An 18,760-nucleotide genomic window follows, 5' to 3' on the forward strand; every position below is an offset into this window, starting at 1 on the left:
TAAATGGTCAAGTTTATTTTGGAACAAGCTGAGCCAGAGAACAATTTTATACTATCATGATAATTACAAATATGTGTCTATGTGTTTGTTGTACATATCTTCTCCATTTATATGTGTGCCCTCTGTATCCATGTGGTAATTCATATACCTTTTCTAATGCTCTGGGCCAGAGGTGGATGATTTGAATGAAGAATAGCTCGCAGTGTGTTCGAAATTGTGTTCAAAAGGCACTTGCGAGCTTCAAGATATGAATGCCAGTCTGTCTAGGTGTTGCAGCTTGCCCTTTCTTGGCGAGGGAGTATCTTAAAGGCAGTTTGAAGGGCCTGCAGGGTTCAAGGTTAGCCCACGAATTGAATAACCACAAGGATATACTGACCTCATTCAGGACTCTGTGTGTTTGAACCAATGACTTGGCAACTTCATTTTCTGTGCTTTCCACAGTTTGCAGTTTGATTTTCACCCACGAATCCAAGATAACACCATCTTCCTCCTGTTCTATTTTGTTTCCAAAGAGGCAGGCGGCTAGTGGGTTGACTCGGGTGGTTCTTTCCATCCCGTAAGGCCATCCGAAGTTGGAGACCATGATAAAGCTTTTGTCTCTGGACTCAATTAAACCTTTTCCCTGCTTGACTGTCTTCCCGGATTTGTATTTGATGGTCTTCTCACCAAAGGGTTTCACACTTAGGTTGGAGGAAAGACATTGCACCAAGAGTGTTCTGACCAAAGTGTTATCCCTGGAACCGGCATTGAAATTGGCGGAACCAGAGGAAAAGCCCCCATCACCGTACAAGCTATCTGCGGGGAGGAGTTTGGCTGCGATCAATCTCTTGATGATTCGCTCAATTTCCGGAGTCACTGTGTGATATAGCTTGGACATATTGTCTCTTGAGACTTCATCCATAAAAGCCGAAAGTTCGCCCTTACGCAACATTCCTCGAATGGCCCTAAAGGTCTCGATGGTAGCAACATGATAGCCCACTTCGCGGCCAAAATGAATTGGTCCAGTCAGCCCTCTAGGTAAAAGCAGTCCGTTCCACCCCAGACTCGCAAGGATCAGCATTGGGTCCAAACATCTGAAAATAATGCCCAGAACAACCATCTTGCCAAAGCATGGATCCATATCCAAATCGGCGACAAGATGGCCAAGAGCGGTGAGTTCTTCCTGCTCGTCCAATACCTGCAATTCCTTCAGATCATCCACTGCAGCACGAACGCTGGACTCTTGAGGTGGCTTATAGGTTTGCGCGAAAAGTTCTGCGATTAAGAGGGACGTTCCAGAGGTCGCTCGCTTAACAAGCAAGCAGGCTTGTCGAAGATCCGAGCGACCAGGCCAAGTCTTTGGAGATTTGGTGAGTGAAAGGGAATCAAAACACTTTTTGGCACCAAGGAAGTAGTACTCTCCAGCCTGGGCTCTGCCTGCACACTCTGCCCGCTGCGAGGCGACATTTTGACTACTCCAGCCACCAGTCCATCTGATTCGCTCCAAATCGTGGTATCTCTCCTGATTCTTGTGTTTTCGGTGGCTTGACTTGCCACAGTCAACGACGTACTTCACATCTGGAATTGTGAAATTGCTCTCTTCTTTTGCAATGACAAGCCTTCGGCAACCCGGAGGAATCCCAAGGTTAACTTCCGCTTCTTCTTCTGCCGTATCTTTATGCAACTGAATGATTCTGAATCGATTCTTATCGGCAAAACGGAATCCTAGCTTTGGGCCGAATGTTGTGATTTGCTCTATGACTCTCTGAATGTATGCATTCTCTGGGATGAAGACAAGGTTGGAGCCTGTTTTTGTTGTAGACAGGAGCGAGAGAAGAGTCGCAGAAATCAACCCGCAAGGTACGACCCTTTGGACAACCCTATTGATTTCTACGGCTTCTGACTTTTCAAACAATTTGAAATGTTCGTTCAAGAATATTCTTGTAGCCGTGTCATTAAGAAGGAGATGCCGTATGATGCTCGGTGTCAAAGCATGGGCGATGTTGCCAATTACTTCTTCAAGATAATACTTCTCCACAGGGAAGCCCATAGGAATAGTCACATGAGGAGCAGGCAAAAGCGTGCCATCTTACTTTCGGTACCAAAATAGGAACGAAGACTATCGACCTGAGTAAATGAACCCATCAGAATGACCTTTGGCACAGAAGCACTGGTAGACTTGCGTTGTTCAACAAATTCAAAAGCATCATGCCCGCGCCGAGATCGAAGCCACGTAAGTGAACATCATCAAATATGACGTGGGAGAATTGCTCCAAGCTGGAGGATCCATTTTTCAACAGTCTCAGCAAAGCGTCCCTAGAACAATACGTGATACTTCCCCCCAAAGGAGCAATGTGATCGGGCAACCCGGAACAAGTAGTATCACCCGGTTCTTCAAATCTTTCATCGGCCACTCGTGTTGACATTTCGACAGCCTCTAATTCCTTTTGCTGAACACAGAGTACCTTACAAGATACCCCTGTAGAATTATCGATCGCATCCTCCAAGATAATTTGAGGAACCTGCGTGGTCTTTCCGGAGCCACGCTTTCCATCAATAATGCTGTAGGTGTTGCTGTTGATGACATCTAAAATTTGCTTCGCGCAATGTCTCACGGGCAGTTCAAGTTTCTTGCTTTTCAGTTCTTGGAAACCTTCCGTGGAAGGTGTCGGCCTTGTGCTTAAATCGCAGCAACTTCGCTGTTCTTTGCGCCACATACTTTGGATCATCGAGAGGAATCGTTCGTGGTTGCGATTGATCCTCCCTCCTCTTAAAGTCTGCTGCCCAAAGCATGTCTCGATTGGCATTCTCAAGCACCTTTCTTGCATTTTCGTTGATTGTAGACAATAAATCACGCTTTATCGATAGCTGTACAGTGGGAATCTGATCGGATGTAGATTGTTGCGGACTCAGCATGTCGCTTTTTAGGGGATTTTCAAGCAATGCGAGGCTCGTGCGACTGCCATGCTCTCTGAAGGCTTCCCGGGCCAGTTCACCTCCCTCACAATTAGGTGATCTTGATCGAACTTCACACAACTGTGCCAGAACCCTGTTTTCCAACTGCGGCATGAAATTAGATATGCACATGTTCGATTTATTGGGAAAACCCTAGCGAGCTTCACATACACTAACAGCCCGAGACTTCTTCAATTCACCATGCTCGCCGCCGAGGATGTGACCACTTTTAGACAAGGAATGCCTGGCCAGCTGTGAATCATGCGGGAGCTCATCTGCCGGTTTCTGTTTGGGAACAATTTTATTGATAAGCGCCTCAAGCAGTGGTGGACGGGTTGTGTAATAGTGAGCTCCCATTGTTGGCCGGTGTCCTTCCAGTGCAGATCGGTTGCCAGCAATGATAGGATCTAGTAGCCGTAGCTTGCGACTGGATCGAATTGGCATGGTAGTCGAGCAAATTGTGTGTATGTTTCGTCTTGAGAATTGCGGCAACCTCAACTGGACTCCCCGGCGCGTGGAGAAGCAGGCTTCATTTTGAGCAAATAAACACACTTTTTTGATGTTCCGGAGGTGGACACAGGCACTCGTGCCTGTTGCCATTATAGAAACCGGTAATTCACGGTAGGCGCGCGTATAGCACGGGGTTAGCGGAGTAGCCTTGGAGCTCAGGGGGGGAAAGAAGAGCAAAAGCACAATATGATTAGAAAGTCAGCCTGCTACCGCGTGATATTATATCTGGGTGCAGACTCTAGTGAGGATAATCGAAAAAAAAAAAGAAGAAGACCCTTAGCTCCGACCTTGGCACGCGACAACCCGATCTACCTGAATACAGCAACTATCAAAATACTAATGACCCTCCCGAGGTCAGTGCTCAAGGATGTATATTGCATAAGGATTGCACTAATCCATTACACCTGTGTACACGTTATAATATAGTTTCTAATGGTCTATTATGGAACAGGGTATAAAAAAAGTCATGGCATTTTGGTGTGTCTTATGTACAGTCTATCTCTATACCATATACTATATCTGATGCGCTCTAAACACAGGTTCCCCCATTTGATCCAAAGTGGTATAAAACAGGGTATAAAAATCAACAAGCAAGAAAACATCAGCCCAAAGATCTCACACTGTAGCCTCCTTTTGATGTTTCACACGCAACCTTTTCTCCGTTTTCATGAACTCCCGGATACCAACAGGGACATTGGCGAACAGGTCACTATCTTCACTTGGCGGGGTCCAATTTGTTTCGCTACCACCGCCATCATCATCCATGCTTCCACTGGCTGAGCGGACTTCCGCCCGAGGCGCCGAGCGCATGTCCTTCGTTCCCTTCTCAGGACCACCTTTAGCTTTGGCCGTTGCGATCCGGAATGCCCAGTCTTCCATCTCATCCCGGAAGTCATCCCAGACACAGTGTACACAGCCGCTCATGCAGCAGTTGTCAGGTTCCTCGGGTTGGGGAGGAATGGGTACTCCGTTTATAGTTTTCCACATTGACTGCGGAGGAGCTTCACCAGGATTGTACCGCGAGGATCGGCCTGGGCCGGCGAGACGGGTGCCAAATACGATCGCCATTTTTTCTTGGGGCGATTGCGGTGCGACGGTAGATGCCGGCGTCGGTTTGGCCTCGGACCGAGCGGGCGTCGGGCGCGACGTTGATGCGCCCCCACCGTATGGTGAGCTCGATTTCAATATCAATGAATAGTATCCCGACAAAGGGTGGGCTTGAGAGGAGTCCGCAATTTCCTCCACGGAAGCTGGGGTATTATAAGCATCGGGTTGGTCGGATTGTCCGTGGCCGTTCATGCGCCGGGAGGTCGGAACCAGCACATATTGTCGATATGAAGCAAATGAAGCAAATGTTCTGGCAGGGTGAGAGCGGATTTGAGATAGAGACCTCCGCAGCCAGGGTCTTGTACCTGCTGAGAGACACTCCATGGTGTGAGTTGGGAAAGTCTAGATGTTCTTCCGCATTAACGAGGGGAGATTAAGTCATAGTGCAAACACTGCAAACAGCGCCAGTTGTTTATCTTCCCGAGGTCATCTGCGCACCAGGCAAGACGAACACCCCACGCGACAATGGATTCCCCAGCAAAGCGACGGAAAACTAGCGAGACTACAGGCATTTCTGTGGCGCCAGAGATCCCTCAAAATAACCCCCATCGGTCGAGACGACCCTCCTTCCAGTCTCCAACGAGGGCCAGCCTTGCACGGTCACATCCCGATCTATTAGAGCGCGCAACCAGCAGATCTCCTGCTCGACGACTAGCAAGCAAAGACAGCGGGCAACAAGATCCTCGAAAATTTGGATTACGCGATCGCAAAGCGCTCCGACCATCGCTCAATGCCTCCGCAAGTCCCCTCGCTCGACCCCGAGGCTCTGAAGCGCCCGAAAGTTCCCCCAACAGGCGCTCAAGTGGCGTTCAAGCGTTCTCAAAACCACCACGCAGGATTTCAAGGAGGATTCTCCCAGGAGATTTGGTGTTTGGGTCTCCAATCCCACAACCTAAGAATCCCGAATCGAATACCCCCGAGCGTCAATTGGAATTGGAATTGGGCAGTGCCACAAGAGAAGCGGATACGGATATAGGTCCGGACTCTAGTTTTATGGATGAAGATATCCTCGAACCCGATCTCCCGCCCACGCCAACACAACTAGGTCTGGAAAAGGCCCCGGATCGACCTAGAGGGATGTTGAGTAGCAGCCCTAGTAGGCGACAGGAGAAACGAGCGAAACGACGAATTGCCAATGCATTACATGAGAGCCCACTTAAGGCAGTAAACTTCCAAATCTCCTCCACCGGAGGGTTTGGAGACGACCCCAGACCTGGGTGGAGTTTCAGCGGCTGTCCGTGAGAAACGCAATTCGCGCGAGAAGAGCGCTGCCGATCTGCGACGACTGAGAAACGAAGTTGCAGAACTGGAAACGTGGGCAAAGAAAATCGAGTCCAATCCTGACTTGAAAGGCGACACCAGAGGACTCGACCAATTTCTGTGGGTTCCACAAGTAATTTTGGCTTGGATACTACTGACAATCTTTAGGTCTTTACTCACATCGGAAGAGGCGAATCGTGCAATTCTCCCAGTGCCCCAAACAGCCCCTAAACCAATATCATCCCTCCTCGCCACTTTACTCCCGTTCTCCGCCAATATCCCTCGCCCAAAACGTGAATTATCATTGCTACCAACGAATCCATTTGCCCTGCAAGAAGCCTCTCAATCACCGCCGTACCTAACAGCCTTCGCACCCTTGACCCTCAAAACCCATACAACTCGGTCGTCTCATAGGGAGGAGTTGTTAGAAACACACACACTAATATTTTCTCCCCCGTCTCCATTCCCAGCAAGTCTGTACAACGTGACGGTTGTCTACGAAACAAACCCCGAGACCCAGTCTTTGACTTCCCTGTCAGTGCCTACTGACAGCGACAGCAAGAAAAGAAAAGTCCCTGAAGCTATTCGTCGATGGATTGATACCCGCTTAGAAAACCCACTCTTGAAACTTGACGTGGCAACTCTATGCTGGGGAATCAACCGGTACTGGGTATCTGCAATCACCCGTGCTCGTTTGTGGGCACACATTGACCGCAAGTATGGCCCTAGGGCCTTGCAGGGCAGAAAAGATACTGCCTCGGAAAGCAAGGACGGCGTTATCACGCTTTCTGAACTGCGACGACTAGTCCCGCATTTGGACCGGAGTGCCATGGTCATCAAACCTAAATCTTCTGACTCCAGCCTCCGGGTGCTTTTATCAAATAATTTAATGTTGGATGAATGGACCGGAGAGCCTCAGCTGCGGCCTGAGATCAGCGTGTCGATCCCCGGGGTAGATAAGAAAATCGACCAGGAGGCGAAGAAGCTTTTTTATGCGTTGCTACATGAGGATGGCACTTCGAGCACGCGAGGTGTGGAGGGTGGTATCCATATTGATGCAGTGGTAAGGGCGACTGAAGGTGCTCTTGGTGCTTTGTTCGGTCTTTGAATTTTTGTTTTGGTTATTCCGGTGTGGTTTGATTGTCAGCGTTAGACGTTGAAGTAGTGGTTAGTGTGGTTCTCTGAAGATACCCGAGCTGAGCTCAAACTGCAAGTTTATTGTGTTCCTCTAAAGTGTTACTCATGAGATAAAGACTTAAACGAGTCTGACAATATGTATGTAGTCATAGGAACCGTCTTGCAAGAAATACATGGAAAAAACATCCTATAATTCCCATCTAACCAGGCCTTAAAAAGACAAGTTTACATCCATAGCGAAGCTACAAAGTATATAACGAAATGAACTACAAGAAGCTTTCAATGTTGTCCGCGCTGGAAGCCCAGGATAGAACGCCTGGATTACCAGCTGGACAGACACAAAAGTATGAGGTATACAGGCACAAGGCCAAGGTTGAGAGAATTGGGCGGTTTTGAATTTCGAGAGATCTTCCGAGTTCTTTCTTTTAGAGACAAAAAGGAGTAAAAGTTGGGGAGGGAGAGAGGTAATCAAGGAAGAGGTGCAACGCCATGCCACAGTACACTAATCCCCGATTCGAAAACCGAACCCGATCATCATCATCAGCACGAGAGGGAATTATCACATTTATTTCTTGGCAGCGGCCTCATCCTCAGCCTTGGTCTTGGCACGCTTCTCGCGCATACCCTGGTAGCGGGCCTCAGCGCGGGCGTCACGGAGACGACGGTAAGCAGCCTCCTCGCCCTTGGGGAGCGAGTCGCGCTTGACCTCGGTGACGGCCTCAGCAGCGGTGGGGTTGGTGATGGGGAAGGTGGCCTCAACACGGGTGGCGATGCCGTCACGCTTGCCCTCAGCGACGGTGGCCTTGACGGCCTTGACTTCCTCAGCGGAGGAGTCGAGCTTCTTGAACTGACCGCTCTTGCGGGGAAGAGGATCAGGCGGGCCTTGTAGTCCTGAAGACGGGCGACGTTGGCAACCAGGGACTCCTTAGAGTAGTTGGTGCGGCGGTGGTCAACGGAGATACCGACGGTGGGAGCAAGCTTCTTGGGGATACCAGCTTCCTATAAACCATCAAAAGATTTCGAATTAGTGAGTTGTTTCTCCATAGTGCCTCCACTTTCGATGCGGCTCAATTTACCTTCAGCTCAGCGAGGGTGAAACCACGACCGGCACGAACGCGGCGGTTGTACTTGATGGTGGGGCATCGGACAACGGGACGCAGCTTGTCAACCGGACGGGGAGCAACAGCAGCCGCCTTAGCGATGCGGGCCTCACGACGACGGTGCTTCCGGCCGGGCTATGCGATTCATGTTAGTCGGCCAAATTCATATCCTGCAAAGAAAAATTTTCCTCGGTTCCAAGTCGTTTGCGATATCGTCCGGAATGAAAAAAAGTTCTCTTGTCGGGGGATGTTGGATAGTCGTACCTGGTCGAAGTGCACACGGACACGACGCTGCCAGTCCTTGTGGAAGTCTATTCAAGAATTCGTTAAATACAGTTCCTTCAATGTCTGATCTCCCAAGACTTTCGGTCGGTCTGAAGCGATCATATGAAGGTGCAAAGCGACGGGTCACTCACGGTTCTTCTGAATCTGGTTGTTGTGCTTGATCGCCTATATATCCCACACACAATCAGTCAACCATTTCTTTCATTCTTTTCGAGGCGTATTTCAATCTGTCGATTTCTCTCAATCGCACAAGTCGAATCTTTTATTGTATCTTCCAAGCAGGGATAGGGAACGCACCATGTTGACGGATGGGGATCGAGCCGGGTGGTGGTCGTCGAGGGTTGCTGGTCAAATCCTCCTTCACGGCAGAAAATGAAGTTCCCATTTTTCGTGTGGCCGCCCGCTGACGGACACACCGCCTCGCTTAGCGAGCCCTAACCAAGCCGGATTCGGTAATCTGCCAGAGTTATTTTTTATTTTTTATTCTTTGATTTTATGCTCTGCTATGATATCTCAAGCCTCGAATTGTTGAATGAGATCATACTTGAATTTTCTTTTCATGGAAGTTTTCAAGATTGTAATCCGTTAGTCTTTGAAGACTCTATACCTATTGTACATGGTTGTACCGTCCCGAATTCATATCCTTTCCTATCCCAAATTCCTATCTATAGCTGCATGATAGCCATTCACCCCAAGTCCGGGACTATGGATTGCCGCAAAACAAACACTCGGCCATAATTCCCATACCGAAAAGCCAATTAACAACGCCACATTTGAAGGGCCATGGGATCACTGTCACATGGCCTCTTCATGGTTCATACAAAAATTCCCAGAATCCCAAAAAAAAATCAGTCGCTAGTTTGAAAACACCACATTTGGCATGTCTCATCATTCGTGAGGTTCCCATAATCGTAACAAGCAAAGCAGCGCTAGGTCATGAATCATATCAAAGTTGGTGACACGGGATATGAACTCAAGCATTGATGCCTAGACCAATGCCATTTGTAGGCCTAGACTTCTTCGTGGCGGCAGCGTTCGCGTCACTGTCTGCCTTGCGCTTCCCAGGGCGAGATCGCTCAACGCCGGGTTTCTGCACCTGGCCGAACAACTTTGTCTGGAGCAATGTGCTGCTCTTGGGAACAGTCGAGCGCATGTGCTGCGGGGAGGCCAAAGCCTCTTCCGCGGCCTCGGAGGCTGAGAGAGATACGGTGCTGTCGCTATCATAGTGATCTTCTCTTGGGTGTCCAATTGGACTGAGGTACTGGCCCTTCGAGTGGTTCGGTGTGACGGGAACGGAGGTTGCAGAGTGAGTACCATAAGCGTGTGTCTGGTTGGTGAGTTTATCGGCGTAGAGAAGAGCGGCGAGACCATCTGCGTGTTCACCATGGCAGATATTGTGTATATCATTTTGAGTGCTCGGCGACACGCTGCCGTAGTTGAAGATCTGGGAAAAGTGCTTGCGGTTGTCACCAATGCGCCGCTTCAGCATGAGGTTCTGCTCTTCGAGGTCCATAGACCGACTGGTAGCTTCATCGATGGCACGCTTCGCCTTTCGAAGTCTTCGGTCCAGAACAGTATTGAGTTCTTCTAACTCCTGCGAGCGCTGGACAGCCGAGAGATAATCGGAGTTCAAGGTAGACTGGGACTGCTTGGGCGTGATGGGATCTGCGGGGTGCGACCGACTACGGTACTCGGCGCTCTGAATAATCTCAACTTCGCGCTTGGCGAGCTGATGCTCCACCTCAGCGCGCTTGACGGCTTCATTGCTTGCGAAAGAGACCAAGCTGTTCTGCAGTTTGAAGTGCAGCGCAGACATGCGCGACTCTCGGGCTACGGCTAAAAGTTCCTTGGCAATAGTGCGCAGTTGGGTTTCGCCGGCATTGTCGATTTCCTCCAGGGTGGGCAGGTTCTCAGAGGCGCCGTAGGCATCGCACAACGACTTGTCCAGATCGGTGGGTTTCGCCAACGAGGGGCTCAAGGAGCGCGAGCGCGAGTGAGAGCGAGAGCGAAGCGGGGCCCCTGGGATCTGAGATGAGGGTGGAGGGGTCATATCTGATGACGACAATGGCGGGGGTGAGAGGAACTTCTTATCCGACTGGGACGATGGGCGCTTAGCCATAGCGCTGAGCTCTGGCGACGGGGACAAAGTGGTCCGGCGGACTGGAGTTGAAGGCACGATCTCTGCAGGTGCATCCAGGGAACTTTGTGAGTTGGTATTTTGAGACATGGTGGATGTGTAGTTGTGTAGTGATGTTGATATAAGATATCACTATGATAGAACCACAAGGGTTTAGGAGGGTTTAGCCGTGGGGAAACGGGTCCTCGCACTAATTTCTTATCAGCATCTTTATCGTAAAACAGATGATTGAAGCACAAAAGAATTATGTACATACCGGAGACTGATATCAGTCCTTAGGCTAGATCGCACAGATGCTTAGACCGGGTATGTTGCCTTAGGAACCAAATGAGAAGATAGAGGACCGAGGCCGGAGCAAGGGGTAGGAATCTCAATTTTGAGCTAAGAAGACAATGAATTGGAGAAATTGGAGAAGGATGAAAGAAGGGAGAATAATGGAGTTGAGGGAGACCTTAAGAGGAAGAGGTTACTCCAGCTCGCGTTATTGGGAGGGGCTGGGTGGCTGGGAACGGGGGAGTTTCAAGGTACCCGCTTTGGGTTAGTCCATGTCCCAGCCCCGGTCAATTATCTAAGAATATAAACCAATCAGAGACCGGTATGTGCTTACATCAAACCTATTTAAGTTAGTGTGGCGATCACGGGACGCTCAGGGCAAGTAAACACCCGCGACCGGACAAGCGCTGGAGGGTTGGGCAGGCAACCGATAAGTATCAGATCGGTACTCCATACTCCGTACTCCGTATGTTGTATATGATGTACGACATCATGGAGACTTTGTCTGTTTGAGCCTTCAAATGCTTTGCGGGAAAGCTACTTAGGTAGAGTTCTCGCATAACGTAAATAAAGAGAAGTATTACATCCTGTAATAAGTTTCGAAGAACTTGACTGAAATTGCTAGTGCATAAATTAAATCACCTAGTACAAGATGTGTCGGAATAGCCAGGCAGAGCTTCTACAAAGATAATATGCAAGGGCATCTCTTGGTTACTACCTGAAACAGTCGGTGCCAGCCCTCTTCAGCGGCAAAAGCAAGGATCAGGTCTTTGGAATCTCTACTAATATCTTACGGATTCAACATAATACATCCAAATGTTTTATATCAGGTAGATACTGATTATTAGAAGAATATTGGGCCCGAAATCCCAAATGGAACTGTTTGCTCCTGGCATTATTTTCTGTAGACTCCCGGGTTAGTATACATGCTCCTATGCTCCTATGCTATACACAGAAAGATCTCTTTTCTGGCTACTGGTAATGGCCTCGCTACTCAGATGAGGGTTTTGAGTTCGCTGCTATCAAGTTGCGCTGGATATCTGTTTGTAATGTGACATTGCTCTTTGATGTATATATCCGACGGAATAAGCCAACTACAACACACAGGCCAACTATAGCTCGCATAACCATCAAATTGCAATTCCACGGTCTTTTATACTTACAAATTGTCTAAGATAAGTTTAGATATCTTTGTAGCAATATATAACATAAGATAATGTAAGATATGTTTTATATGAGGTCTGTTTGGTACAAAATATTTCATGGATCAGGAGTAAACCAGTTGATGCCTGAGGCGACGATCGCGGGATTGTGAGACCTTAGAAATGTAAACAATCCGCTTAGTCCGAAAGATTTCTAGACCTCCAGGCCTTCATTCTTTCCAAGGTTTGCAAAGACCACGATTTTGACAGGACTGAAACTGCCACTGCGACCTTTCCCCGCCCTCCACATTCTTTGTCCCACTTCTTATCATCGGACATGACTATCCGAATTTCTTGACGTGACTTTCTCCCTGACCGAAGACCAACATCAATAACTGGAACGCCAATATGGAAGGACAGCCTAAGACATCGACACGCCCTGCGAGTGGTATACCACGCCCTACAAGCGGCATTCCACGACTTGCTTCAAGATTGCCTTTACCCACGAGCACCGCATCAAAATCGATCAAACCCTCACCTTCTCGAGACAGGCTACGAGCCGATCCTGGCCTAGACGAAAGGAGGTTACGAAGACCATCTCACAACACGCTCGTGAAAAAACCATCCTCGCACCACTTATCGCCACCCAAGCCGCAGGATGATCCTATCCCGACCCTCAACCAAGATCATATCCAAGGCAAGGAAGACGACACACATGTTCCAGAGGAGGCGAGCTCGACTGCGGGGGATGATGACACTGTATCAATCGCATCGGCCCAAGAAGCACGCGGTCGCCGTGGAGTACGCCCATCTTTGTCCGAGCGTACACTTGAGACGCTAGCGCAAATTCCACCATCACCGGCCTCGGCGAGAAGGCAGTCCAGCTTTTTCAATGGCGGCAGCCCGGTACGATCCCCATCTCGCGCCCCGTCCAATGTGTCCAACGTTTCGAGATCGCCATCGAGGGCATCTTCTTGCGCCCCGCCAAGCAACGAGCTATATATACAGCCTGTTTCGAAGCTGCGTCTTCCCTCAGAGGCTCGTATGTCGACTGCTGGTTCTCTTTCTCCAGTCCGGGGCTCGGAGGACAGCGTGAGCCCCTCCAGACTGAAGCGGCCGTCGCCCAGACAAAGTATTGCACCGGGAGACGGTGTCCACACGGACGTCAGTTCGCCGCTCAAGAATATAATACCAGAAAGATCCATTGGGAACAAGGATACGCCAAAACCCTCATTTATCCATCCATCACCTAAAAAGACATCCACAAAGCCTGCTAAGTCAAATATGGGGCCCCCAGAAAGACCCCTGCATGTGAAGAAAACAAGAAAACCTCAGACAGAGCAGGTGTCGACCTTGCGCTCCCCATCGACGGCTTCAAGATATGTGTCTGCCTCTTCAAGCATGCCTGATGACCTGTCTCCAGAGCAACAGGCAGAAATTGAAGCAAGGAAAGTCTCCAAATCGTCTAGTACGCTACGTGAAACTATAGCAAAGGCAAAGGCTGCTCGCAAAGCGATGGCGGCCGGAGAGAAAAAGGAAGACCCAGGAAAGCAAGTCTATCAGGCCGCGACCATCGATGCGCCTCTCGATTCGTGGGCAGGCGGCGACGAAGATGATCCTTTCGGCCAACTGCCCAAGGGGTCCAACTCTCTGGTGATGCGCAAGCGCGTACAGACAGCACGCGCGACCGGCCAGTTGAACATCGCAGCGTTTTGTTTAAAAGAGATCCCAAAAGAAGTGCTGACGATGTACGACTACGACCCAGAGAACTCTGCGAATTGGTTCGAAAATGTCGATCTCGTCAAATTTAATGCCGCGGACAATGAGCTGGAACAGATATCGGATGCCACCTTTCCCGATATCGACCCCGAAGAGTTTGATCCCGATAGCGATGATCGAGGACTTCAATTTGGGGGCCTTGAAACGTTGGATCTCCATGGCAATATACTCAAATCACTTCCGATGGGTCTCCGTCGTCTGCAAAACTTGCGCACTCTCAATCTGTCGAATAATTCTTTGGACATGGCCAAGATCGAGATAATTTCAGAGATAAAGTCTCTGACGGATCTGAAACTTGCAAATAATCAACTGCAAGGAGAACTAACTGCCGTCATTGGCCGTCTTCCTAACTTGGAGTCTTTGGATCTGCATGGCAACAGTCTCACCAAGCTCCCGGATGATCTCGTTGGGTTGGGTTCTCTGAGAACGTTGGATGTCAGTGAGAACAAGTTCACATCTTTGCCGTTCGAAGTCCTCAGCAAACTTCCCCTGAGAACGCTCAATGCGCAGAAGAACAGACTGGAAGGAACTTTGATACCGGCGTCAGTGAACAAGTTGGAGAAATTGCAGTCCCTAAATATCGCCAATAATGCTGTGGTTGTCTTCTCAGCCGATGACGCGCTTGAACTTCCTAATTTACATACTCTACTGATCGGTGTCAATCGCATCACGCATCTCCCATGCATGACTTCTTGGCAGTCATTATTAACGCTATCTGCTGAAGAAAACAGAATTGCAGAGCTTCCTCGAGGGTTTGAGGAGCTTAAGAGCCTCAAGAAGGCAGATTTCACAGGAAATTCTCTCACGCGCTTGGATGAGAGGATTGGATTAATGGAAAACCTTGCCTCTTTGCGGGTTTCCAATAACCCACTTCGTGAGCGCAGGCTGCTGAAAATGGACACTGACGATATCAAACGAGACTTGCGGAGCCTCTGTGAGCCTGATCCTCAGGACACAGATGACGAGGGCTCAGTGGCCACGCAATTCACTCTAGCGCCTGAGAATCCCTCGCTCGATGGCAGCTGGCAGATTAAATCCGGTGGGACTCTTGACAAGTCTTATTCCGAAATGACCGATCTTAAGGTAGAACAGCTGGAGATGATACCGTCGCTAGACATTCGATGTCTCTATCTACAGCACAATGAACTGAGCTGTTTCCCTGCTCCCGCAATCGGAATGCTCGCGCAGTGTCTGGTTGAGCTTGATCTGTCACACAACCCCTTGAGTGGCGCTGACTTCTTGTCTTCCCCACTTGAGTTGCCAAAGCTCCAGTCACTGTCTTTAAACGCGGCCGGCTTGACGTCATGGGAGCCTCTCTTGTCCAACCTAGTAGCCCCATCTTTGATCTTCTTGGATGTATCGCACAATCGTTTGAAGGGAGCACTCCCCTATCTGAGGCAGAGCTACCCAGAGCTGAAGACCCTTGTGGCCTCTGACAACCAGATCGCCAGCTTGGACTTCGAAGCCGTAAAAGGGTTGCAAGTCTTGGAGCTAAGCAACAATGACCTTGATTCGCTTCCCCGAAGATTGGCCTGCTGGCTGCAGGACGTTCCCCTCGGAACTGGGGCAATGGATCGGCCCTGAGACGTTTCGAGGTGGCAGGCAATCGATTCCGAGTACCTCGCTGGCAAGTAGTTGCCAAAGGAACCGATGCGATTCTGGAATTCTTGCGAGAGCGGATTCCCATTGCTGATCTGCCGGAATGGGAGCAGGAACATGAAGCTCCGGAGGAAGACTTCTAAGCGTGAGATCTAGTTGGAGATCATAATTTAGAAAGGCCTGTATAATATCACCATCTTTGTTCTATGTACATATACATAATATCGCTGCCCATGCTTTTCTCGGGCTTTTGTCATCTCATCATCAGCTTCTTTGCAGCTTCGTCACAGATAACTACATTCAGTTCTTTTCAATTGACTTGCTGACCTCGTCAACCACCTTGAGCCACGTTTTCGACCATGTGGCGAATTTGTCTGCAGGTGCATCATCCTTAACATCCGCAGAGCCCCAGGGTGACGTGACCAACTCCACCGCTTGAGTGGCACACTTCCTCGTCTTCCGCAGATATTGCGCAGAGGTTTCAAAATTGGCCTCGTACAGCGCGCCGGCTGCCTCATCAACATCGTCCGGGATAGCTTGTAGATTCAGCATCAAGGACTCTAGCTTCTTGACACCAGACGAAGAAGCCAATGGTGTATTTCCGGCATTCTTCAGCCGATTGTTGATGATAGCTGGGTAGGCCTGAGCAATAGGCTTGAGGAACCGAAGTGTAGATTTCTTATGTTCCTGGAGGGCAGCCGTCTCTTCTTCGTCATCCTCATCGTTGTCCTCGCCCTTATCATCTCCACCCTTCCCATCATCACTGAGAACATCGTCAAAGAAACCATCGTCCTCTTCTTCCGGATCCCAATCCTCGATTTCCTCAACCGCGTCGCGAACCAGGTCTCTCCACTGCTCAACGCGGCGCATGACAAACCCAACAACCCCCTTATTCGCGACATCGATTGTAGCATCACACGCGTCCCAGACACGGCCCGTAGCGAGCGTCACAGCATCTTTCTCGGATTTTGTAACACCGCTCTCCTTCCCTGTATCCTTCTTCTCTTGGTCTTTCTTCTCTCCGACAATCTTGACCTCCCGAACCAGCGTTGAAAGCTCCGTTAAAGAAGTCTTGACAAGAAGCAAGACCTCAGAGTGAAACGCCTTGGTGTATTGCGCTGGTGTAACGAGAAGGGAAGCGGTCACCAGCGACGGCAGCACGGATTCATTGAGCTCACGGAGTACGGTACCAACAGCTGAATGCGTAAAGGGCGAGGTAATGGCCAGCAGGGAAAGTTTCGTGACGTGTGCTTTGAGCGCGCTCGACGAGGCAGTTAAGAGGGGCAGGGCTTCGGCATCTTTTGCGGCTTCGGCTGCGCCTGTTGGGAGCGTGGTGAGAGCTGTCTGGAATTGGCCGATGAGGGATAGGGTTGTGTCAAGGACTGCGGATAGTTGTTTGGACATTTTTGTGACGGTGGTGGGCTGGCCAGGGGTGAGTTGGAGTGGAGTGTAGCAGAGAAAAAAAATTGGGCGGTTGGGTCTGATAATTATCGCGGGGCTGATTAGGGCTCTGCGGGGTCACCTGGAATTTCTATGTTGTATGTCGAAGCTGTCAGATTGAGCCTGGTTTAATTGGTCTGCTGTTTGCAGATGTGTATTTTGATTTCTATCTTTATATTTCTCTCAGTCCAAAGATCTTGATGGTCTGTTGCTAGCATGTATCAACGTCCTTCTAGTAGATCCCTCGTTTACCTTATATGCCATGAAGAGCTCCTGACATGCCATGGCTTCTACTTAATGGAGAAATCAGTTATACCAAACCCAGTAAAGCTGCCTTGCCAGTTTCTGCCCAGTAAAATCAAGGGCGCCATTTGAGCGACCTGACCAAGCGACCTCGATATTAGTCCCATCACGTGCCTCCTATTGTATATAGTGCTGCATCCACAGTCCAGTTGTGATCTTTTGGCAATGTAGATAGCGGTAAAATGTTCTTATGTATGTAATTGATCAGAATTATTCACCGACAGGTACCGGCCTGGTTTCTGCTCTAGATTATGGAGGCTTCACTGTACCTTTTACCCTACAGCGTACATTGATGTATGTCTCAAGCTAAACATCTCCGCAGCTCGCCAGTAGAGAAGTAAAGAATGACATCCTGTGACATTAACCGAAATCCCAATCTTAGTATAATACAAAGGATAATTCCCCTCAGCGCGTAGTCTGCGTAAACTCCTTGTCGACTCTAATCTCAGTCAGGGGAATCTCATCCCCGTTCGGAATGATCACCGGCCCTCGGTCCCAGTACATTGGTATATGTCTTCCCTTGGTCATAGTCTGGCCTAAACGAGGCATCCGTTCGCGACTGTTCTCCCGCTGAGTTATGATCATCTGGTAGGTGATAGAAAGAGTGTCGTTTCGGATGCTTGGTATGCTGAATGATAGTGGAAGTGGACTCCCCTGTTCCTGAAGGCTGAGTGACAGGGTCCGTAGTTTTGGCAGTTGTTCTGTTTGTACTTTTGAAGAGAGCCATAACGCTACCGTGGACACCCAGCATGCGTGCTATGAAACGGAGAGCAGGGCGAATGGTTGGGAGGTTGGCCGAAACGATGCCGGCGGACATTTCGATCGCGGTCCAGCCAACTGTTGGGGCAAGAGTGTAGGAGGAATCAATTGAACTGTAGCTGAAGAGGACTGAGAAACGGTAGGCAGAAGCGAAGACGACGCTGTTGAGGTTAGATTGGTTTTCTTGGGGGCTTTTGGAAATGTTAGTGGCTTACAAGAATCCCAAGCTGAAGGCAATTAAAACGGCTATCTTTTCCGACATTCGGAGTTGGAGCTTCCATACTTGTGGAATTGGAAGGAGTAGAATGGCAACGTCGGTTGCGATCGTTGAGACGGCATTGGCGACCCATGTGGCGACCTGATCGATGCACCGACCTGGAAGCTGGGGATACCATAGTTTCTGGACGGGGACGCAAATGAAGATGAAGAGGAAGGTTATACAGATGACCCATAGGATAATAAATACCCCAATGATGTATGCCCATGTCTTGAAGTAAGGAAAGCGGAAGATCCGATAGTACATGAGCAGAATGCTCAGCTTGGTCCATACCAGGTTGAACACGTAGAGAACTTCGGCGACAACGAGATACTTTGCAATCAAAATCACGTTTTCCGCCGGAATAGTGTCTGCATGGAGGCCCATTCCCTTATGAACCATAGCATAGATGAATCCGACAACGATCAGGTTCCATAGCTTATGTTTGATTAGAAACCATGCGATTGTGATTCAATGGAGTGAGAGAATCGAACTGACCATAGAAAAGATGACCATATAGTCATCCCACCACAGCTTTTGCATCCGCTCATAACGGGCGAGTAGTCGAAGACAAACCGTCACGAAGGCCAGCACCGTGACAGAGGCTGTGGTAGCTATAGACCATGACTGCAGACTGTCCTGGTTGCTTTCCATGACGTTTGGCTCAGGGAGGAAAACATAGAAACAACCCAGCAAATGTTGGGCAATACAACCTTATGTGTGGAGCACGGAGTATGCC

At 49.3% G+C, this 18,760-nt stretch overlaps 8 protein-coding genes across 8 annotated transcripts; 2 read left to right on the forward strand and 6 right to left on the reverse strand.

Moving 5' to 3' along the window:
* Positions 1-263: 263 nt before the first annotated feature.
* Positions 264-3,378, reverse strand: N7519_010884 (uncharacterized protein; the record flags this gene model as incomplete). Its single annotated transcript, XM_057297657.1, has 5 exons — positions 264-323; positions 377-1,785; positions 2,450-2,652; positions 2,699-3,039; positions 3,106-3,378. 5 exons carry the CDS (start codon positions 3,376-3,378, stop codon positions 264-266), a joined length of 2,286 nt encoding a protein of 761 aa, XP_057145539.1.
* Positions 3,379-4,059: 681 nt separating this feature from the next.
* On the reverse strand, positions 4,060-4,875 carry N7519_010885 (oxidoreductase-like domain-containing protein; the record flags this gene model as incomplete). Its single annotated transcript, XM_057297658.1, has 1 exon — positions 4,060-4,875. One exon carries the CDS (start codon positions 4,873-4,875, stop codon positions 4,060-4,062), a length of 816 nt encoding a protein of 271 aa, XP_057145540.1.
* Positions 4,876-5,016: 141 nt separating this feature from the next.
* Positions 5,017-6,919, forward strand: N7519_010886 (uncharacterized protein; the record flags this gene model as incomplete). Its single annotated transcript, XM_057297659.1, has 2 exons — positions 5,017-5,715; positions 5,744-6,919. The coding sequence occupies 2 exons, from the start codon at positions 5,017-5,019 to the stop codon at positions 6,917-6,919; spliced, it is 1,875 nt and encodes a 624-aa protein (XP_057145541.1).
* A 594-nt stretch (positions 6,920-7,513) lies between these two features.
* N7519_010887 (60S ribosomal protein eL13) lies at positions 7,514-8,718 on the reverse strand (the record flags this gene model as incomplete). The annotated part of the gene is made up of 5 exons (XM_057297660.1): positions 7,514-7,759; positions 7,801-7,947; positions 8,025-8,183; positions 8,313-8,359; positions 8,631-8,718. 5 exons carry the CDS (start codon positions 8,716-8,718, stop codon positions 7,514-7,516), a joined length of 687 nt encoding a protein of 228 aa, XP_057145542.1.
* A 588-nt stretch (positions 8,719-9,306) lies between these two features.
* Positions 9,307-10,560, reverse strand: N7519_010888 (uncharacterized protein; the record flags this gene model as incomplete). The annotated part of the gene is made up of 1 exon (XM_057297661.1): positions 9,307-10,560. The coding sequence occupies one exon, from the start codon at positions 10,558-10,560 to the stop codon at positions 9,307-9,309; it is 1,254 nt and encodes a 417-aa protein (XP_057145543.1).
* Positions 10,561-12,293: 1,733 nt separating this feature from the next.
* N7519_010889 (uncharacterized protein) lies at positions 12,294-15,406 on the forward strand (the record flags this gene model as incomplete). The annotated part of the gene is made up of 2 exons (XM_057297662.1): positions 12,294-15,131; positions 15,191-15,406. The coding sequence occupies 2 exons, from the start codon at positions 12,294-12,296 to the stop codon at positions 15,404-15,406; spliced, it is 3,054 nt and encodes a 1,017-aa protein (XP_057145544.1).
* A 157-nt stretch (positions 15,407-15,563) lies between these two features.
* On the reverse strand, positions 15,564-16,667 carry N7519_010890 (uncharacterized protein; the record flags this gene model as incomplete). Its single annotated transcript, XM_057297663.1, has 1 exon — positions 15,564-16,667. The coding sequence occupies one exon, from the start codon at positions 16,665-16,667 to the stop codon at positions 15,564-15,566; it is 1,104 nt and encodes a 367-aa protein (XP_057145545.1).
* A 799-nt stretch (positions 16,668-17,466) lies between these two features.
* Positions 17,467-18,675, reverse strand: N7519_010891 (uncharacterized protein; the record flags this gene model as incomplete). Its single annotated transcript, XM_057297664.1, has 3 exons — positions 17,467-17,926; positions 17,981-18,459; positions 18,520-18,675. The coding sequence occupies 3 exons, from the start codon at positions 18,673-18,675 to the stop codon at positions 17,467-17,469; spliced, it is 1,095 nt and encodes a 364-aa protein (XP_057145546.1).
* Between the last annotated feature and the right edge of the window lie 85 nt (positions 18,676-18,760).

Source organism: Penicillium mononematosum (genome assembly GCF_028829835.1).
Source record: "Penicillium mononematosum strain IBT 11891 chromosome Unknown utg000005l:1.0-9366267.0:1.0-9372171.0, whole genome shotgun sequence".
In the NCBI taxonomy this organism is placed as follows: Eukaryota; Fungi; Ascomycota; class Eurotiomycetes; order Eurotiales; family Aspergillaceae; genus Penicillium; species Penicillium mononematosum.